Below are 18,210 nucleotides of genomic sequence, written 5' to 3' on the forward strand. Positions count from 1 at the left end.
CAGTATATATTCCATTACTACGTACAGTATATATTCCATTACTACGTACAGTATATACTCCATTACTACGTACAGTATATACTCCATTACTATGTACAGTATATATTCCATTACTATGTACAGTATATACTCCATTACTACGTATAGTATATACTCCATTACTACGTACAGTATATACTCCATTACTACGTACAGTATATACTCCATTACTATGTACAGTATATACTCCATTACTATGTACAGTATATACTCCATTACTATGTACAGTATATATTCCATTAGTACGTACAGTATATACTCCATTACTATGTACAGTATATACTCCATTACTACGTACAGTATATACTTCATTACTGTGTACAGTATATACTCCATTACTGTGTACAGTATATATTCCATTACTATGTACAGTATATACTCCATTACTATGTACAGTATATACTCCATTACTATGTACAGTATATATTCCATTACTATGTACAGTATATACTTCATTACTGTGTACAGTATATATTCCATTACTATGTACAGTATATACTCCATTACTATGTACAGTATATACTTCATTACTGTGTACAGTATATATTCCATTACTATGTACAGTATATACTTCATTACTGTGTACAGTATATATTCCATTACTATGTACAGTATATACTCCATTACTATGTACAGTATATATTCCATTACTATGTACAGTATATATTCCATTACTACGTACAGTATATACTCCATTACTACGTACAGTATATACTCCATTACTACGTACAGTATATATTCCATTACTATGTACAGTATACACTCCATTACTACGTACAGTATATATTCCATTACTACGTACAGTATATATTCCATTACTACGTACAGTATATACTCCATTACTACGTACAGTATATACTCCATTACTATGTACAGTATATATTCCATTACTATGTACAGTATATACTCCATTACTATGTATAGTATATACTCCATTACTACGTACAGTATATACTCCATTACTATGTACAGTATATACTCCATTACTATGTACAGTATATATTCCATTACTATGTACAGTATACACTCCATTACTACGTACAGTATATACTCCATTACTATGTACAGTATATACTCCATTACTATGTACAGTATATACTCCATTACTATGTACAGTATATATTCCATTACTATGTACAGTATACACTCCATTACTACGTACAGTATATATTCCATTACTACGTACAGTATATATTCCATTACTACGTACAGTATATACTCCATTACTACGTACAGTATATACTCCATTACTATGTACAGTATATATTCCATTACTATGTACAGTATATACTCCATTACTATGTATAGTATATACTCCATTACTACGTATAGTATATACTCCATTACTATGTACAGTATATATTCCATTACTATGTACAGTATATATTCCATTACTATGTACAGTATATACTCCATTACTATGTACAGTATATACTCCATTACTATGTACAGTATATATTCCATTACTATGTACAGTATATATTCCATTACTATGTACAGTATATACTCCATTACTATGTACAGTATATATTCCATTACTATGTACAGTATATATTCCATTACTATGTACAGTATATACTCCATTACTATGTACAGTATATACTCCATTACTATGTACAGTATATATTCCATTACTATATACATTCCTAGACTACAAGTTATGTAAATGAGGGCATTATGTCACACCAAAGGTCAACATTCCAGAACAGTGTGATGTCATCAGTGTGACATCTATAACAGAATCTGCAGAGATATTCTTCAGTCATTATTGTTACTTTGCGACAAAATGGAGTTGATTGATTTTATGGATCTAACTTTGGGAGTTGGGGATATTGGTAAGTAAAGAAATATAGATTGACAGATAGAAGAAACATGTCTTGTAGCTCCATTGGCCCAATGTAAAATCTGTAACAGGGCCGCCACCAACCATGTACCATTTATAATATTAGCGCCTTCTTAGGGAGGGGGCTCTAAGAACCCATAAGGTCTGAGCGGTGACTGCTACTTCTACACCCTATCACTACCCCCTTGATATATAGAATTACTTCCTTTCTACAGGCTGAGTATACATATATATATATCCTTATTAAATATTGTTGTCCGCCCATAAACCCCTGCAGATAGGCCCTATATAAGCTGGAAGTACAGCATGGTATAGAATAGTGATGGATCTCATGGATTGTTGTATAGTTAGTAATACAATCAGGAAAATGCTGGACCTCATAATATCAATCTATAGGCTGCAGCAGGGTCCTGGACGGGGCTTAGAGACTTGGGCTGGTGACCCTATATTTTAGAACAACTACCCCATAAGTCTAGCTTCACCCAGAAATGTTACATTGAGAAATGGTTGTGAAATGAAGAAATAATTCCATAAAGAAGTATCCATAGCAGAACATTCCTGTGTGACCCTTACATGTGATATAGTGAAAAACACAGTGCGGAGCTGTATGTACAATGGGGAGGAGGTAGGGGTCTGTGCTTGGATTACTTCTTATTGAGCTCAGAACCAGAAAAGTCATGAAAATGGTGGAAATTTCACTATTATGTAAATCTGTAAAACTCAAAACAGGTTATCTGAGTAAATCAGTAGAATCCGACAGAACATTCTAGAATTCTACATTGTAGATCTTTATGATGTAATCAGAATATGGCGGATAATGAGGGGCGGGGGTGGGGCAGCAGCAATAAGAAAATGATATTTTACTACTGATTTATACTGACAATAAACAAAGTATAAAGATTAATATATCAGGGAAATAGAACATGACAACCTCATTACATATGGGAAAGATACAATGAGACCTGGCTTACATGTAGCAGATCCTTCCCTGTAGTCAGTGACTATATAATAACCACCATTGTCCCCTCCTGATGTTCAATCACCTATGATTGTTTTATGCTTTCTCTGCAGGGATCTCTGCGGTCAGAGATGGAGAGGACAGAGTGGTGGGACAGCGTGGTGGTAAGTATCATTTATAAGACAAATGAGACATTACAATAAGATAGGACTTAGGCTCCATTCACACTACAGTCATGATTTTACTATACAATAAAAACCATGAGAATGTGACTGATCCTTTTTTAAAGACATTAAAACAGAACAGATTCCATTGACTACAACAGGTCCAGAGTGTTTGGAAATGTGAAATATAGTACATGATATAATGACTTATAAATCATCTAGTGATAGTAACTTACATGACAGTCGCTCCATCAATGTTCAGAACTGTTGTAATATTTGTTATCATATCTGATCACTTTGTAGATTATAACATCGTGGTGAATGAAGTTGTGGATGAGGCCATATTTAATCGTGCCGAACAGGAAAGGAGGAGGAGGAGGCGGCGATATGAGGGTAAGTCATCATTATAATCTGCTATCAGAAACCTAGGATGAGCAACTCTCACTTTTCAGTCTCCTGAACTCTGGTCAGAATTTCTAGAATAGATTTTCATGTGCGAGTTTTAGTGAAATGTTGTAAATAAAGATTCTTGTTGTTTGTTTTAGAACAACGAGAAAACGCACGAAGGCAAATACAACAGCTGGAAGCCGAGCTGCAGGCCCAGGAGTCCGCTGGAGGCCCCGGTAAGTAGTAAATACTCTGTGTGAGAAATCTATATGCTTTGCTCTTATACGTAGTGTATCATAGTATATTACAGTATATATGTATATACTCATTGTGAATTTGTGTCATTTTGCAGATCTTCCAACAACATCTGGAAAGAGAGGACGGGCTGAGGAAGGCGAAACTCCTGGGCAAAGCCTAAAGAAAAAAAGAAAAAAGAAAACCAAAAAGAAAATCCTAAAAAAAGAACCTCCCCATCCCCCAGAGTTCCTTCCCTGATCCCTGGTAATTTCTTGTTCTCCCCCCTCCCCTCCCCTTCCTGGCCCCCCTTGCCTTGTCATTCCTGTGTTCAATCCATTCCTTCAATAAAATAAAAAAAAAAAAAAGTAAAAAGTCTCAAGTCTGGGAACTTTAAATAATAGTGAACAGTTTACCGATATTCCACCAACACTACAAACCCACACAAAACCACGACCAAACCTTACACAGACCACAGGACACTTTTGGGGTGATTGGGTTCAGTTCAGATCTGCTGGACATTTACAATATTCATGGTCTACCATATCACTAAGTATGGGCTCATATCTGTGTCCAAGTCTCCATTTGGAGATTCTGTCATAGTAACTGTCAAAAATTTGTAAGACAAAAAATTGCTGCAAGTCTTGCTTTTCCTCAGTGGCAGCATCCCAAAGTGCTATTGCTTCAAGTGTTTGTCTATTGTACCTCTGGGTTATGTTGGTATGTCCCATCCTTTATGTTACATGTCACTGTTTGCAGATTTTCCTTTGTTATTTTCCCCTTCACTGTTTAACCACTTCAGTACCGGGCCAATTTGTGGTCCAGGACCAGACACATTTTAGGTTTATTTTGTATGTGCGGTTTTGAGGGCTGTAACATTTTTCCCGTATGTCTCAGTCAAATAATTTTTGCGTCTTTTTTCGGGGACACATAGGGCTTTATTTTTATGTTATCTTTATTTTCAAATGTGTTTTAATTTTTTTTATAGCTGGGAAAATATAAACAAAATAGGAGGGAAATTGTGTCTGGTTTTCAATTTTTCTTTTTTTTTTAAATTTAATAACACAAAGTGTCACTGAAAAACTTTATAATATAGTTTTTCCTCTCCGTTACAGTAATTTTTATTTTGTATGGTGTCGTCGGGGGTGGGGCTATAACCTTTAATAACGGCGTTTTATTAGCGTATTTTTTATTTTTTATTTTATTTACATTTTTTTAAAACTTTATTATATTTTTATTTTATTATTTTTTTCAGATTGTGTCCCCATAAGGTAATAAGAGACCTTTGGGGACATCTGATCACTTATTTCTTTGTACTGGAGGCTGATTTCTCCTATAACTAGGGCTGGTACATTTAACCTCAGATACAGGAGGAATCCAGCCTCCTGCACACTGTATATTCAGCTTACTGAGCTGATCTGAGTCCTGTAGGACCCAGCAGCTCTGGTAAGACTCTGCTCCCAGCGGATCACGTGTCCGCCGGGTCAGAGGGCAGCTGAATTATGGCTGCGTCCATAGCTGTGTATACAGCGCTCATTGAGTGCTGTATACACAGCGATCGAGAAGGCAGGGGAGGTAATAAATCTTCCCTGCTATCTCTCTGGGAGCTCCGGCTTAAGTTACAGCCGGCTCCTAGTGAAAGCAGCTACACGATCTCCGTGCAGCTGCTGTGTTCTGATGGACGTACAGGTACGTCCTGTCAGAACTAGGCAACCACTTCTCGGACGTATATAGTCTATGGGCGGTCCGGAAGTGGTTAAACACTTGCCTTGGTTCAGCCATGTCCAATCACCAGTCGCTAGCCGGGGTTGTAGGAGACTTGTCTGCATGGCGACCCTTGGTCCAGGGTTTAGTTCAGTTCCAGTGTAGAGTTTGTGCAGTACAGAGTGCAGAGCATCCCTGCACCCCAGCTACTGGATTTTGGGTCAACATTCAGCCATTACAGCCTCCAGGAGGACCATCTTCTGCCCCAGGCTCATCCAGAGACAACCCTGAGACAGGGGAACACTTTTCCTGGACATGTGCATTCTGTGCCAGGAGGAGCAGTGGAGGACACCGACAGGAGGAACTTGTTCAGGCCTAAGCAGAAGGTAACCAGATCCCTGTCAGATAGCAGCAAAGTACAGGAACAAGTGATGGAAGGAGAGGTCGAGGCACGTAGCCGGAGTCAAATGCCAGAGAAAGTAAGTTCAGCAGAGTCACAAGCCAAAGAGAAGTCCAGGTATACGGTCCGGTGGTCAGAGCCACAGAAACACAAACAGGAAACAACTGGGACGGTAGCAAAAAATGGTGAAACCAATAGCTGGCACAGAAGACAGAAATGGAGGGGGATTATAAAGACCCGGACTGGCACATAAATTAAAGCACAGTTTCTTGGGAGAATTCGTCTCTGTGGACCCAGCAGATTTAAAGGGGCCACAGCCTATGTTACAACCTTAACAGTATGTTCTTTTTTATGGTCTTACAAACGACCAAAACAACAGACACAGCAGCATAAAATGTTTGCATTGTTGACATTGTGTTTCAGGAATTCAGAAGATTTGTAAGATTACATTAATGATAAGTAGCAATTTTTCCTTATTTCATTGGTAATATGGATGTATAGGATATAGTGTAGTATATATATCTATTATATAATCTGGCAGCTGGTAAGAAAATACTAGAAAATGTTATCGAAGAAGAAGTTTTGAGGCAGATCCGTGAAATATTACAAAAGATGAGGAGAAGTAAAAGATAACACAAGGAATATAGAAATTACAATGTAAAGGAAAACTCATCTTACAACTAAGAGGAGGCTGAGACTATGTAAGAGGACAGTAAGATTTTTAACAATCAAGCTCTCACCTAAATTGTCATTGAAAAGGTTTTCTCTACTGTTCACAATTACTGCGTATCAAATAGTCTCACCTTCACCAACACTAAGAACTTGGATCCCCATTTGGCAGGGAAGATGTGGCGACCCATAACGCTTACCCATCATAATAATGATCAGTAAGTATAGGAATAGTCAGATCCCAGTTTCCCATACACGATACCTGACCATGACGAATTCACATCTGGCTATCTATGCATAATAAGCAGACTATAGAGGAGGTCCAAGCAACAACACAGGCCCTATAATATGGTACAGTGACCGCCGCTGACCAACGCTATCATGTTAGAAGTTGCAGAAGTGGTAATATCAGCCATCACATAAGATTACTGTATATAACCCAATGATTTACAGCACCAGTAATCCTATTGCTGTTACTGATTCTGGTGTCATTGACTTCTAATCACTTGAATGAGTATGATATAAATAGATTAGATATCAATTATAGTATAGTGTGCTCAGTCATATGTCATTGTCCATATAAGTCATATGATAATGTATAATACACCATGTTATTGGCAAATGGACACAATGTGAAGAGTCTATACAAAGTTACGTTCCCTGACTTTTACATTGCCCCATATACCCTCTACAGCTCCACAGAAAATTATTTATTGGGTATGTTTTATGAAGAAAGCAGCCATGTTCTTCTAAGGCTAGGTTCACACTTGCACCCGGTCTCCACTCAGAGATTCCGTTCCCCATTCTGCCCTAAAAATCCGGAGAGAAAAGTCAAACACGCAGGACTTTTTTCTCAGAATTTTTCAAGCAGAAACCCAGCGGACCCCATTATAGTCTATGGTGTCTGCGGGTAACAGCTTTTTGAAGTGGATTAGCTTTTCTGTTCATGGGGTCCCCAAGTGGACCCCACGAACAGAAAGCCGAACACAGGTGTGAACCTAGCATAATTCAGTAGAAATCTTAAAATAATCCAATTTGGGTTGTATACAGCCACTGCTAAAGGGGGAATATTGCATATGAATATATTCAACCTCTGTCAATATGTTTGGACAATTGTCGATATGTAGAGACATATAAGCCCCTTATGATATATAGTTAGAAGTAGCAAATAATAAAATAGAGCGGCGGCACGTCTACGTCACCATTTCTCCTTTCATAAGGGGTGCAAGGGTTCTCCTATTCTTGTGATTAGTGGTTCGACACCCATTGTTCTACAGGTTATCCCCTATCCTAAGTTGTAATAGTGATCAAATCCCTTTCATAAAAGTGCTATGTTCATTTACACAGGGGGGCACCCGCATTCCCATATATATTGCATAACAAATTCAATCTACTTAAAGGGGTTGTCCAGGCTTAATTTTTTATTTGGTCTATCTTGAAGACCATGGCCTATATATCACGTGACTATGGACTGTATATCATGTGACCATGGTCAGAATTTTATATGCTAGAAGTAAGCAGAATGAACGACAGCAAATAGAGATCTAGAAAACTGTGGGAAATTGACACAGAAAGTATATTGGAAAATTGTACTACTATAAATTATATAAACAATGACTTTTGTCTCTGAATATTGGTCTGAAAGAGTCAAGTCCCTTTAAGGGATATGATGAAGTGACTTACCATGATACCCGTATGAAGCAATATGTAGTGCACAGTTTGGGTAACGTCAGCTGCATGAATCAGATTGTGGTATGGATTTTTGTATTTGCTGTAACCAACTTCCAGAGATTCCACAAATGATACAAGACAGGCAACAGGGATCTAGAAGAGGTTAGAGAGGTTATATTATACACGTCCTCACACAGTCCAATATGATGGTCAAAATCATAAGGCGGCAACACAGAGTACAGCCAGGCCAATTCATAATGCTGTGGCCCTAAAAATCAGTCCCTGTTATACACTTGTCTCTAATTTCATCATGAGGCACGTAGAGTTTTTCTCACAGATGCATATGGAATACATGTAAAAAAAACATGTTTTACAACACCATGTGCTATGTGTGATATTAGTATTATAAATATTTATTTAGAAAGCACCATTAATTCCAAGGTGCTGTACATTATTATAAATTCCAAGGTGCTGTACATTATTATATTATTTCCATGGTGCTTTACATTTGAGGGTTTACATACAGTATACAAAATATACAAACAAATATAATACTAACAATGGCCGACTGGCAAAGTGGGATAGAGGGCCCTGCCCGCGAGGGCTTATAGTCTATGAGGGATACTTGTACCTTCTTATTTGGCACTGGGGTCTTTAATGCTTTCTGTATTACACAAGTTTCTTCTAGCAGACTATAGGGTTCCCAGTGGAGGCACCAAACAATGCACTCAGGAGGCTCTATATGTAGGGCCTAAAATTAATGCTGCCTTAAAGGGGTTTCCCAAGATCAGAATACTGATAGCGGTTGGATAGGCCATGAACACCAAATCGGTGGAGGTCCACCGAAGCCATGCATTGTTTACATAGGTCTAATGCACACTGTCTGCTTAATAGCAGTGAATAGCATGAAGAGCCCACAGAGTTCTGCTAATAACTAAGGGTGCCAAGAACTGGACTGGCAATAACAATAAGCCATAAATATTCTGATCTCAGAGAATTTCTTTAGGATCAAAACATAACAATAAATGTATATTTTTGAAATATTTTCATTTAAACACGTCCTCTGACACCAGTGTAGACATAATGCTAGAAAGCTGACAGTGCACTTTGCCAGTATGTGCCCCGGTGCCAGTGACATCAGTTCCGTTAGTTTTGCTACCGATATCCTTCCACTGTCAGAAGAGCTGGCCCTAGAACCTAGCATTATTGCTGTGCTGTGAGGAACGCCCCCTGACAGTACAAAGCTATGGAAAAGTACAGTCAAGGGGGTGTTCCTCACAGCCGAGTGATGATGATAGGTTGTAAGGCCCACCGTTCTGACAGTGGAGAGATATCAGTACCGAACTATCAGCACCGTTATCTCTGATACCCTGGCCCATACCAGCAAAGCTATCTAGTGATATATAATGCCACCTATGTCTACGAGGACACCTTTATTTAAGTTGTTAAAATTCTTTACAACATCCACATCCGTTGTCACTCAAAATTCTTAAATATAAATTTGCCCAGTCATGCAGTGATACATTTCCTGTTCCAATATTGGCTCAAAATAAGACGGATTTGTCTATGTAGTTTAGGACTGTAGGATGATGAATGTCAATGTGAATAGAAATGAATGCAGCAGAAAATGAATGATTGTACCTTAAAGCGATTGATAAGGTCGTATCTGGTAAACAATTCATAGACCATGAATTTTAGTGCATGTTCTCCACTCGCCTCATTCAAAGAAAAAACATTAAATGACCACTGATCCACCTCCTGTTTGGAAAATACAGAAATACAAACAAATATTTCATAAATCTGTCATCAATATGCATTATATAATGCAAAAACCATCACTAATATTAGTACCACTACTTATAATAATGATAATAAAAAATTACAGTAAAGTACATTCATTACTGTACATATATGGCATTTTAGTCATAGACTTATTTTTTTTACATTATAATTTTCCTCTGTGACCTAAAGGGGTATTCCAAGATTTTGATACTGATGACCTATTCTTAGGATAACTAATCACTATGAGGCTAGTTGGGATCTGACACCCGACACCCCCACTGATCAACTAATAGGCACATGTACCAAGCCGCTATGTTAGAAAAGTGATAAAAAAGTCACACAAAAATCGTTGGATCAAAAATTGTTACAGGGGACATTTTTACACTGCATTAGACCATAGGCCCTTCCAGGTTTATAATCATTTATGACATTTTTCTACCCTCACCCCATTGTAAATTCCTCTGTCGATGCAGGATGTATTAAAACTGGAATTGATCAATTCTCCCCACTGTGTACAGATCCAGAAATATTCAACCCCACACATTGTTCCGTCAATCAATCCCTCTCTATGTTAGAAAACTGGTGCAGAGGAGTAATATTATGGCACACATTTGGTGCAAATTCCCTTTCCCGTTCCAAAAATGTGGCACAACCCCTTCCACACCTCAATTGACACATTGTGCGAATATGGGCAGTGTGGGGCAGGCTGGGGATGTCTCGGCTCAACAGATTCATGTATAACTCATGTAAGTTTTCTGGCATGAGTTATAATAGAAGTTTACACCGGTTCCTAACTTACATACGAGGGTAGTCTGAAAAGTTTACAACCTCCACATGTAGATGGCAACACTCATCAACCAACGTTGGGAAATGTGTTCGCGCATGCGTTGGAAGGTACTCACAAAAATTTCAGCCATTTTGCACCAGCGGTTTTTCTTTGACAGTCATTGTAGTGAGTCGATGCGAGTGAAAATGGATAAAATCGAATATCGAGCTGTCATTATATATTCGTGTTTGAAAGGCAATACACCTTCATAAATTAAAGACGAGTTGGACACTGTGTACGGGACTCTGCACCATCACGTACCACCATCAGATTTTGGGCAGCTGAATTTAAACGTGGCCGTACCAGCTTGGTTGACGATGAACGTTCGGGGCGGCCAGAAACTGCAACCACGAACGAAAACATTGCTCAAGTTCAGCAAATGTACATTCCGACACATGTGCGAACACATTCCCCAACTTTGGTTGACGAGTGTTGCCATCTACATGTGGAGGTCAGAATCTTTTCAGACTACCCTTGTAGATTTCCATTCTAGTGCAGGGACATATGATTGAATTATAAAGGCCAGTTGGCATTTCTTAAGACTGACATACAATATGCCAGTCTTAATAAATCTGGCCCAATTATCCTTGTTTTCTTATAAAACCACATACTGTACTGCAGAACTGATCTCAGCTCTCTAGACAGGAAATCCCATAAATCATCGCTATAAATACGGTAGTCATATTTCATTACCTTCAAACATGCTATGACAGTAGACGGGTAGGTGAGCCCCGCCATATTGGAGGATCGCCTATACATCCTAAAAACAGAAAAAAATTATAAAAGTGATATATAACAATAAAACTCTGCTACTACATTGTTTTATATTCTTCAGTACTTTTATCCTTATTTTTCCTGTTATTCCAATTTCTGAAAACTCAATAAAAATTTACAGTTAAAAAAACCCCAATAGAATTCCATGTACCAAATGTAGAGGCTCAAGGTCTTTTTACATGTGCCAATCCCAGGCCCATAACACATCATGGGTAAACCTAGGCTAATGCCATCCGCATAATGGAAGCAAGATAAATAAGAATTACCTTTCAACGAATATGCCAGCTTGGACTGCATGGACAATACTACGAAACTTTGGTTTTTCTTCTGGGCGCCTTCGTCTCATTCCCATTTTCCTTGTGAAAGTAGATGCCAACCAGTCCCGTACTTCTAATGGAACAGCGTCTGTGTGGATATCAGAAAGCTCATCTTCTGTATCCAATAGTTTCCTATATGTTTGATATAATAAAAACATAAGAAAATTAAACATGTTAAAATAAACTAAGATTATGTTCACATCTCGGACTTAGTCTCCGTCGGAGTCTCTGCCTGAAAATCGGTGGAGGAAAAAGTGCTGGACGGAGAACTTTTTCCTCCTCTGGGTTCAGTGTTAAAACTACAGACACCCGACGGACCCCAGTGACTATAAGAACTATAAGATTATATAGAAGCCTATGTGTAACAGCTGTTTTTGCAGTTCGCTTATGCATTGATCTGGTCTTCCAATGGGGTTTTAGGAAAATCTTGCGAAACATATTAAATGTACTTTGCATATTTTATTGTTGGTGCTACTAATTAAAACTTAGGCAACAATTGCTTTATCTAATTACAGAAATTCTCATTCTGCAGTCAATGTAAGCCAACTTTTTAGGTTCACTTGCTCATGTAGCCTTCCTTACTTACACCTTGGCAACATATTGTGCCACGAGATGATAAAAGTGGAAGATTTCAACCAAAAAAATTGTTCGGAAAATTTACCAACAAACAACCATCTTAAAGAAGCGATTCCAGACCATGTTCATCAGTTTCAATGACTGAGAGTAACTTCTTGGACCACACGATCCAGCCAGAGATAGCTATACACCTGTCAATAGCTGGTTTAGATCAGTTACTTTTTGGACATTAGGTCAATGACCTATTTTTAATGACGGAGAGTAATCCGGCCATTTTCAGCAATTTTTCTGAAGGTTTTTTTCTGATAAGGAAATTTGAACTGAATTCAGTTCATGCTGAATCAATTCGCTCCTTTCTAACCATTACACGACTTTATCATGTCTCCATAGGGAAATGTGTTCTTCTGTCATACAACAAGTCCCAATGGAGCCTTGATCAGATACAACATTTTGGAGCTAAACTTGCTTCTGTTTTTCACAACATAGAGACTAAATTTGTCATGGCTGTGAAGTCATGAACTTCTATTTGCGTTCTGCACCCTCGGTGTCCTCCTAAGCAATATTCCTGGTGTTGCTATGAACCAATTTAATGTTTTTTGGTAAAAGTCACCGGAACTACAAAGTTTGATCTGAGACTACAGTAACTTCATATCATATCTATAGAGGTACTGGTAATTAAACTTTGAGGAAATATTAATATATTCGCAGAATTTTAATGGGCCAGATAGTAAAGCAATATCTTCAAAAGCATCTAGCGAATGAACGTGTAACAACGCCATGGATGGAGACCGGACTATTTTAAGACAAGACTTTCAGCAAGATTAGACTTAGGGTCGTGACCTGAGGGAAAACAGTTTCTGAAATGACTTTTTCTCCCTTTGAACAACTAGGAAGAGTGTGTCTAATAAGATGATGCTTAAAATAGCCTTTGGTATTACCATACTCTGCTCGCTTTAGGCACTTGATGGATTTGTACGAAAACTATATATAGTCCTATAGTGTGTGTCATGACTTGTAGAAGTAAACAGAAATGTCAAAAAGTGACCTGATCCATAGCATATATTCATTTAATAGACACTGCACAATATATAGTATGATTAGGTTATTTCATTGATATTGTTATTTCCTTGGAGAAATTCCATTGATCTGCAATCTACCTTAAGTGCTCTAACATGAAATCTAAACTCGCTACCCATAACCTACTACTATATTCTGGGGTCTGTTCAGTTAGTGGAGGTCCAGGAGAGGTGATCAACCATAAAAAGTATTACTTACCTCCCCTGGGCTCCGGTGTGGCTCCCTCTCCTCTTCAGACCTCGTGAGTGAACATTTCCTATTATATTTACTCACCTCCCCTGGGCCTCTGCTGTTATACAAAATATACAATTATGACAACTCCTTTAACCAAACTAAGTATGATCATTGGAAGCTTATTGGATGTGTTTCTTCTAGAGTGATATGTGGGAAATAGTAAAGTTTATGATACAACCAGGAGTGGATGATCACATGGCCTTTACACATGGAAAATACCCCCCATTTTTTCTATTTGGCCCAAGGAACCCCATTGTATAACTGTTAAGAGTGACATTATAGGTTAGATGAGAAACATATTAGTCAGCCAAGAGGTACAATCACATATAAATAGGAAATAATCCTTGAATCCTACCTGGTCTCGTCAATGTAAACAGCTTCCAACACCGATGCTGCATATTCAATATTATTTTTCAGGTCAGACACATTAATATCTCCTTTCTCGAGCTGCTTCACCAAACAGCGTAATCTGGGAAGAAGAAAGTAGCAAATGCTGTTACTAAGATACACCCTAGGCCAAAGTCATAGCAAGCCCATTACAATGGCAAGGTAAGAAGTACTCATGCTTCAACTAGTTACTCCAATCATAACTAGGCCCACACAGATCATCACCCAGCTTTCCCAGATTACAGTATACATAAGCAAGAACGCATACTGGTATAACTAGACAATAGCTTTTTGGAGCAATGAGGGTGTATATTTGTATATTGACAAAAACAGCAAGATCTCTGCAATGGAGACACCAATTCACAAGGGGAAATCAATTGACAAGGGGGTTTAGTGACCCTATCATGGGTTGATATGTTGGATTCCCTTCCCTTGACAGAACCTGAAGAGGTCCAACGTAGTCAAAGAGGTCTGTCTGTTGCTAATAACCAAATAATTAATTCAGACATGAACACATGGATGTCTCTGGGTTCTGGTGTCAGCCTCAAATTTCTTGCAAGACCTATTTGTGCAAAAATGTGCAACTGTTTTGCTTTTTTTTTGCCTCCCTTCCACTTTTCAAAGATTAAAAGACTTGTTTATGGGATTTAAAGGGACAATGACCTTCTGCACCTCGACAGATTTACTTATTCCAAAACTTGGCATATGTTGTGAGGCAAATCTTTCACATAGCAGGCATACATTTGCTTTTCTGGTGTACTTACAGCCAAACTTTTGCAACAAAAGAGACGCAAACTTGTTCATAAATTTAGTACATTTTACTTCAGTGCATTGTAGCTTAAAGGGTTTGACCAGCATATTCAGTTTTGAACAAGGAGGTCAGGAAAAGTTTAATATAAAAAAACAACAAAAACATACTCACCTGTCCCTGGGGCTCCATTGTCCCTCACTGCTGGTCTGGTCCAGTGGCATCCACTGCTTCTTCTGGAGGAAGTCCTTGTCTCACATGACTGCTGAAGCCACTGATCAGCCTAAGGAAATTATCCTGGACGTCAGTCACATATATCACCTGTGACATCCCGTGTCCTTTCCTTAGGCCGTGGATTGGACTTCCATATGGTGAGCACCCTGGGAGCAGCAAAGACCCAAAGTTTATTTGGCTGTCTGACAGCTATACCTTTTGATTCCCCCCATCCTCAGCCTTGCTGAGCTCGGCTGAGTGCACATGTGTTTTCAATGGGGAGAGAGGAGTAAAATCTGACTCCTCTGTTAGGAGCTTATCTCCTTGGAGAAAAAAGGATCAGACATGTTGAAATTCAACATTCCCAATCCATCTTTACCCTACTAACATTATCTGTCGGGAAGAGTTGCCATAGACACATTCAACGATCCTGCAGAATTTTTGGCCAGTGTTACTTCAACGTGTATGGGACATTTTGTCTGCAGTATGGATTTGGAGTCCTGCTGTGTGTGGTCCCCTCATGTCAATGCACTAGTCTTCTACATTTACAGTCCTCTTATCCACGTCATTGCCCGTTCGCTCATATTTTACTCAATAGTCTTCTCCTGCCAGTTTCCATTCACATCGCAGAACACGTAGATCGGACATCTGAAGCATATATTTATGTTCTTTAGCAGGAGATTCATTTACGCTGCTGACAGCTCTGTGGAAATTCGGCTGTCTGTTATGTCACTTGATCAATTGCTGCAGACTGCTCTATGCCCTTTATAAAGTAACTTATCTGGTCTTTGTCCTTCCAGACACAGCTGAGCTAAGAATGAAATCTAGAATAAAATCAATTCTGCTGGTAAACAGACCATATGTTTAAAGGCATTGTATGAAGTTAGAAAAAAAAAAAAAAGAATCTGCTTTTTTTTAAATCAAGAAACAGCACCATTTTTATCCATGGTTAGTGTGTGGTACTGCAGCTAAGGGAGCGTTCACACTACCGTCATTGTCCGACAGGTAGTGTCCGCTGCTAGTGTCCGTTCAAAATCTTGCACAGACATTAGGAGCAGACACTAGCTGTGTCTGTGACATTTTTCATTCATTTAAATGGCGATCGGGTGCGTTCTTTTGCACTCCGTACCTGTCCTTAAGTGTCCGTTCGTAAAGATGTCCGACTTTTCAAGCGGACAGCAAAACCCGACATGTAAGTTTTTTCTGTCCGCTTGAAAAGTCGGACATCTTTATAAACAGACACTTAAGGACAGGCACGGAGGGCAAAAGAACGCACCCGATCGCCATTTAAATGAATGAAAAATGTCACAGACACAGCTAGTGTCTGCTCCTAATGTCTGTGCAAGATTTTGAACGGACACCAGCAGCGGACACTACCTGTCGGACAATGACAGTAGTGTGAACGCCCGCTAACCTCCATACCTCACTACCAGCAGCGCAGCCATATTGGTTCACTTCAGAAACTGACAATAAAACTTCAGTCCAATGGACAACAAGATGTCTCTTTACCATCCATTTCTGAGAAGAGAATCCAGAAGTGTCAAGTATAGTTGCGTGAACATAGCCTAAGATCTCATTCACCCAACCTAAGACCTGACTCAAACAGTCATCAATCAATTCGACATCTGTATGGCTCCTGTGTTTCTATTAAACCAAACATAGATCGGCATAGAACTCTATAGAAATCCAAGTTTGTAAGAGTGGTAAAATGTGACCACAGGGTGGCACTATGGAATGAGTGACATACAAGCTGCTCATGGTATGCTTCTTCATCCTTTATCTTTGCCCTAGATGCCATAAAGGGGTTATCATTCCAAAAATTATCTGTAAATACATGCACAGCAGTGCTAAATACTCACTGTTCCCTCGTACACCCTTTACTTGCTGCTCCTTGTATCACTGTTATTTACATGCTGTGAAACAGTGGACAAACTACATTTCCCATGATTCATCTTTCTGATGAATCATGGGAAATGTAGTTCGTCCAGAGATTCATTGCATGTAAATAACAGTGATACAAGGAGCAGCAAGTAATATAAAGCAAAGTCTGCACAAGAGAACAGGATTTAGTTCTGCTGTGGATGTATTTGCAGATGATTTTTGAAAGCTGGAGAACCCCTTTAAGCATACAGAGCCCCCTAGAAGGCCATAGTAATAGCAGTTAACCCCATCACGTCCCTCACATTAACCCCCTGTGTGCCTCACATAAGAGTTACTGATATGTGGGACATATGGAGGTAATAATTAGGTATCTTCATAATTAAGGTCCTTCATTAGTACCCTCATGTGTCTCACATATTAGTAACCCTTATATGGGGCACACAGGGGTTAATATGAGGGACATGATGGGGGTAACTGTTATTAATGTGAGGCACATGGAGTTACTGAAACTAAATGAATAACCCCAAATGCCTGACATTGAATGACATGAATGCTGGCCACTCATCTGCAGGGTAGATGCTAAAACCTAGTGTGCTAAAGGACCTCTGATGACGTCATGACCATGTGATCAGACTCTGGTGTGGGCGGAGCTACTAGGATTTAGACTCAACCTTATCTGCAGATGTTACATACCAGTGGCTACAAGACCTTTGATGACACCACAGTCATGTGACCAAGTGACAAGCCAATCACAGAGCAGTAGCACTAAAGGATCTCCCAAATGCAGATGTGAACTGGGCCTAAGTTTTATTATTATAAAAAATCATTGCAACTAAAAAAAAAAAAAAAGCTTTGCATTACATATTCTGATATCCATTAAAGGGATTCTACCACTAAAACACTTTTTTTTCTAGTTACCACGTCGGAATAGCCTTTAAAAAGGCTATTCGTCTCTTACCTGTGGAAGTGCTCTCCGCCGCGCCGTTTGTTCAAAATACCGGTTTGTACCGGTATGCTAATGAGTTCTCTCGCAGCGATGGGGGCGTCCCCATCGCAGGAGCAGCGATGGGGGCGTCCCCATTGCAGCTCGAAAACTCACCGCAGCGCCGCCTCTCCGGTCTTCGGTGTCCTCCCCTTGCTTCTTCAGTGTACTGTCGGACGCCTGCGCAGTACGCTCTGTTCGACGAAGATTGCCGAACGTACTGCAGGCACCGCACTTTCGCGCATGCGCAGTACGTTCGGCAACGTAGAACAGAGAGCATACTGCGCAGGCGTCCGACAGACGCTGAAGAGGCAAGGGGAGGACACCGAAGACCGGAGAGGCGG

The 18,210-nt window shown here is 39.3% G+C and overlaps 1 protein-coding gene across 2 annotated transcripts in view; it reads right to left on the reverse strand.

Annotated features, from left to right (window-relative positions):
• PDE1A (phosphodiesterase 1A) overlaps positions 1-18,210 on the reverse strand; it is a 210,838-nt gene that overhangs the window by 31,827 nt on the left and 160,801 nt on the right. For both annotated transcript variants that reach the window (XM_075283805.1, XM_075283806.1), the window contains exons 2-6: positions 14,011-14,124; positions 11,718-11,900; positions 11,371-11,437; positions 9,711-9,827; positions 8,082-8,222 (exon numbers count right to left, since the gene is read on the reverse strand). In XM_075283805.1, the coding sequence (XP_075139906.1) occupies positions 8,082-8,222; positions 9,711-9,827; positions 11,371-11,437; positions 11,718-11,900; positions 14,011-14,124 (622 nt within the window). The remainder of the gene's footprint in view (positions 1-8,081; positions 8,223-9,710; positions 9,828-11,370; positions 11,438-11,717; positions 11,901-14,010; positions 14,125-18,210) is intronic.

Source organism: Leptodactylus fuscus, chromosome 8, assembly GCF_031893055.1.
Source record: "Leptodactylus fuscus isolate aLepFus1 chromosome 8, aLepFus1.hap2, whole genome shotgun sequence".
Taxonomy (NCBI): domain Eukaryota; kingdom Metazoa; phylum Chordata; class Amphibia; order Anura; family Leptodactylidae; genus Leptodactylus; species Leptodactylus fuscus.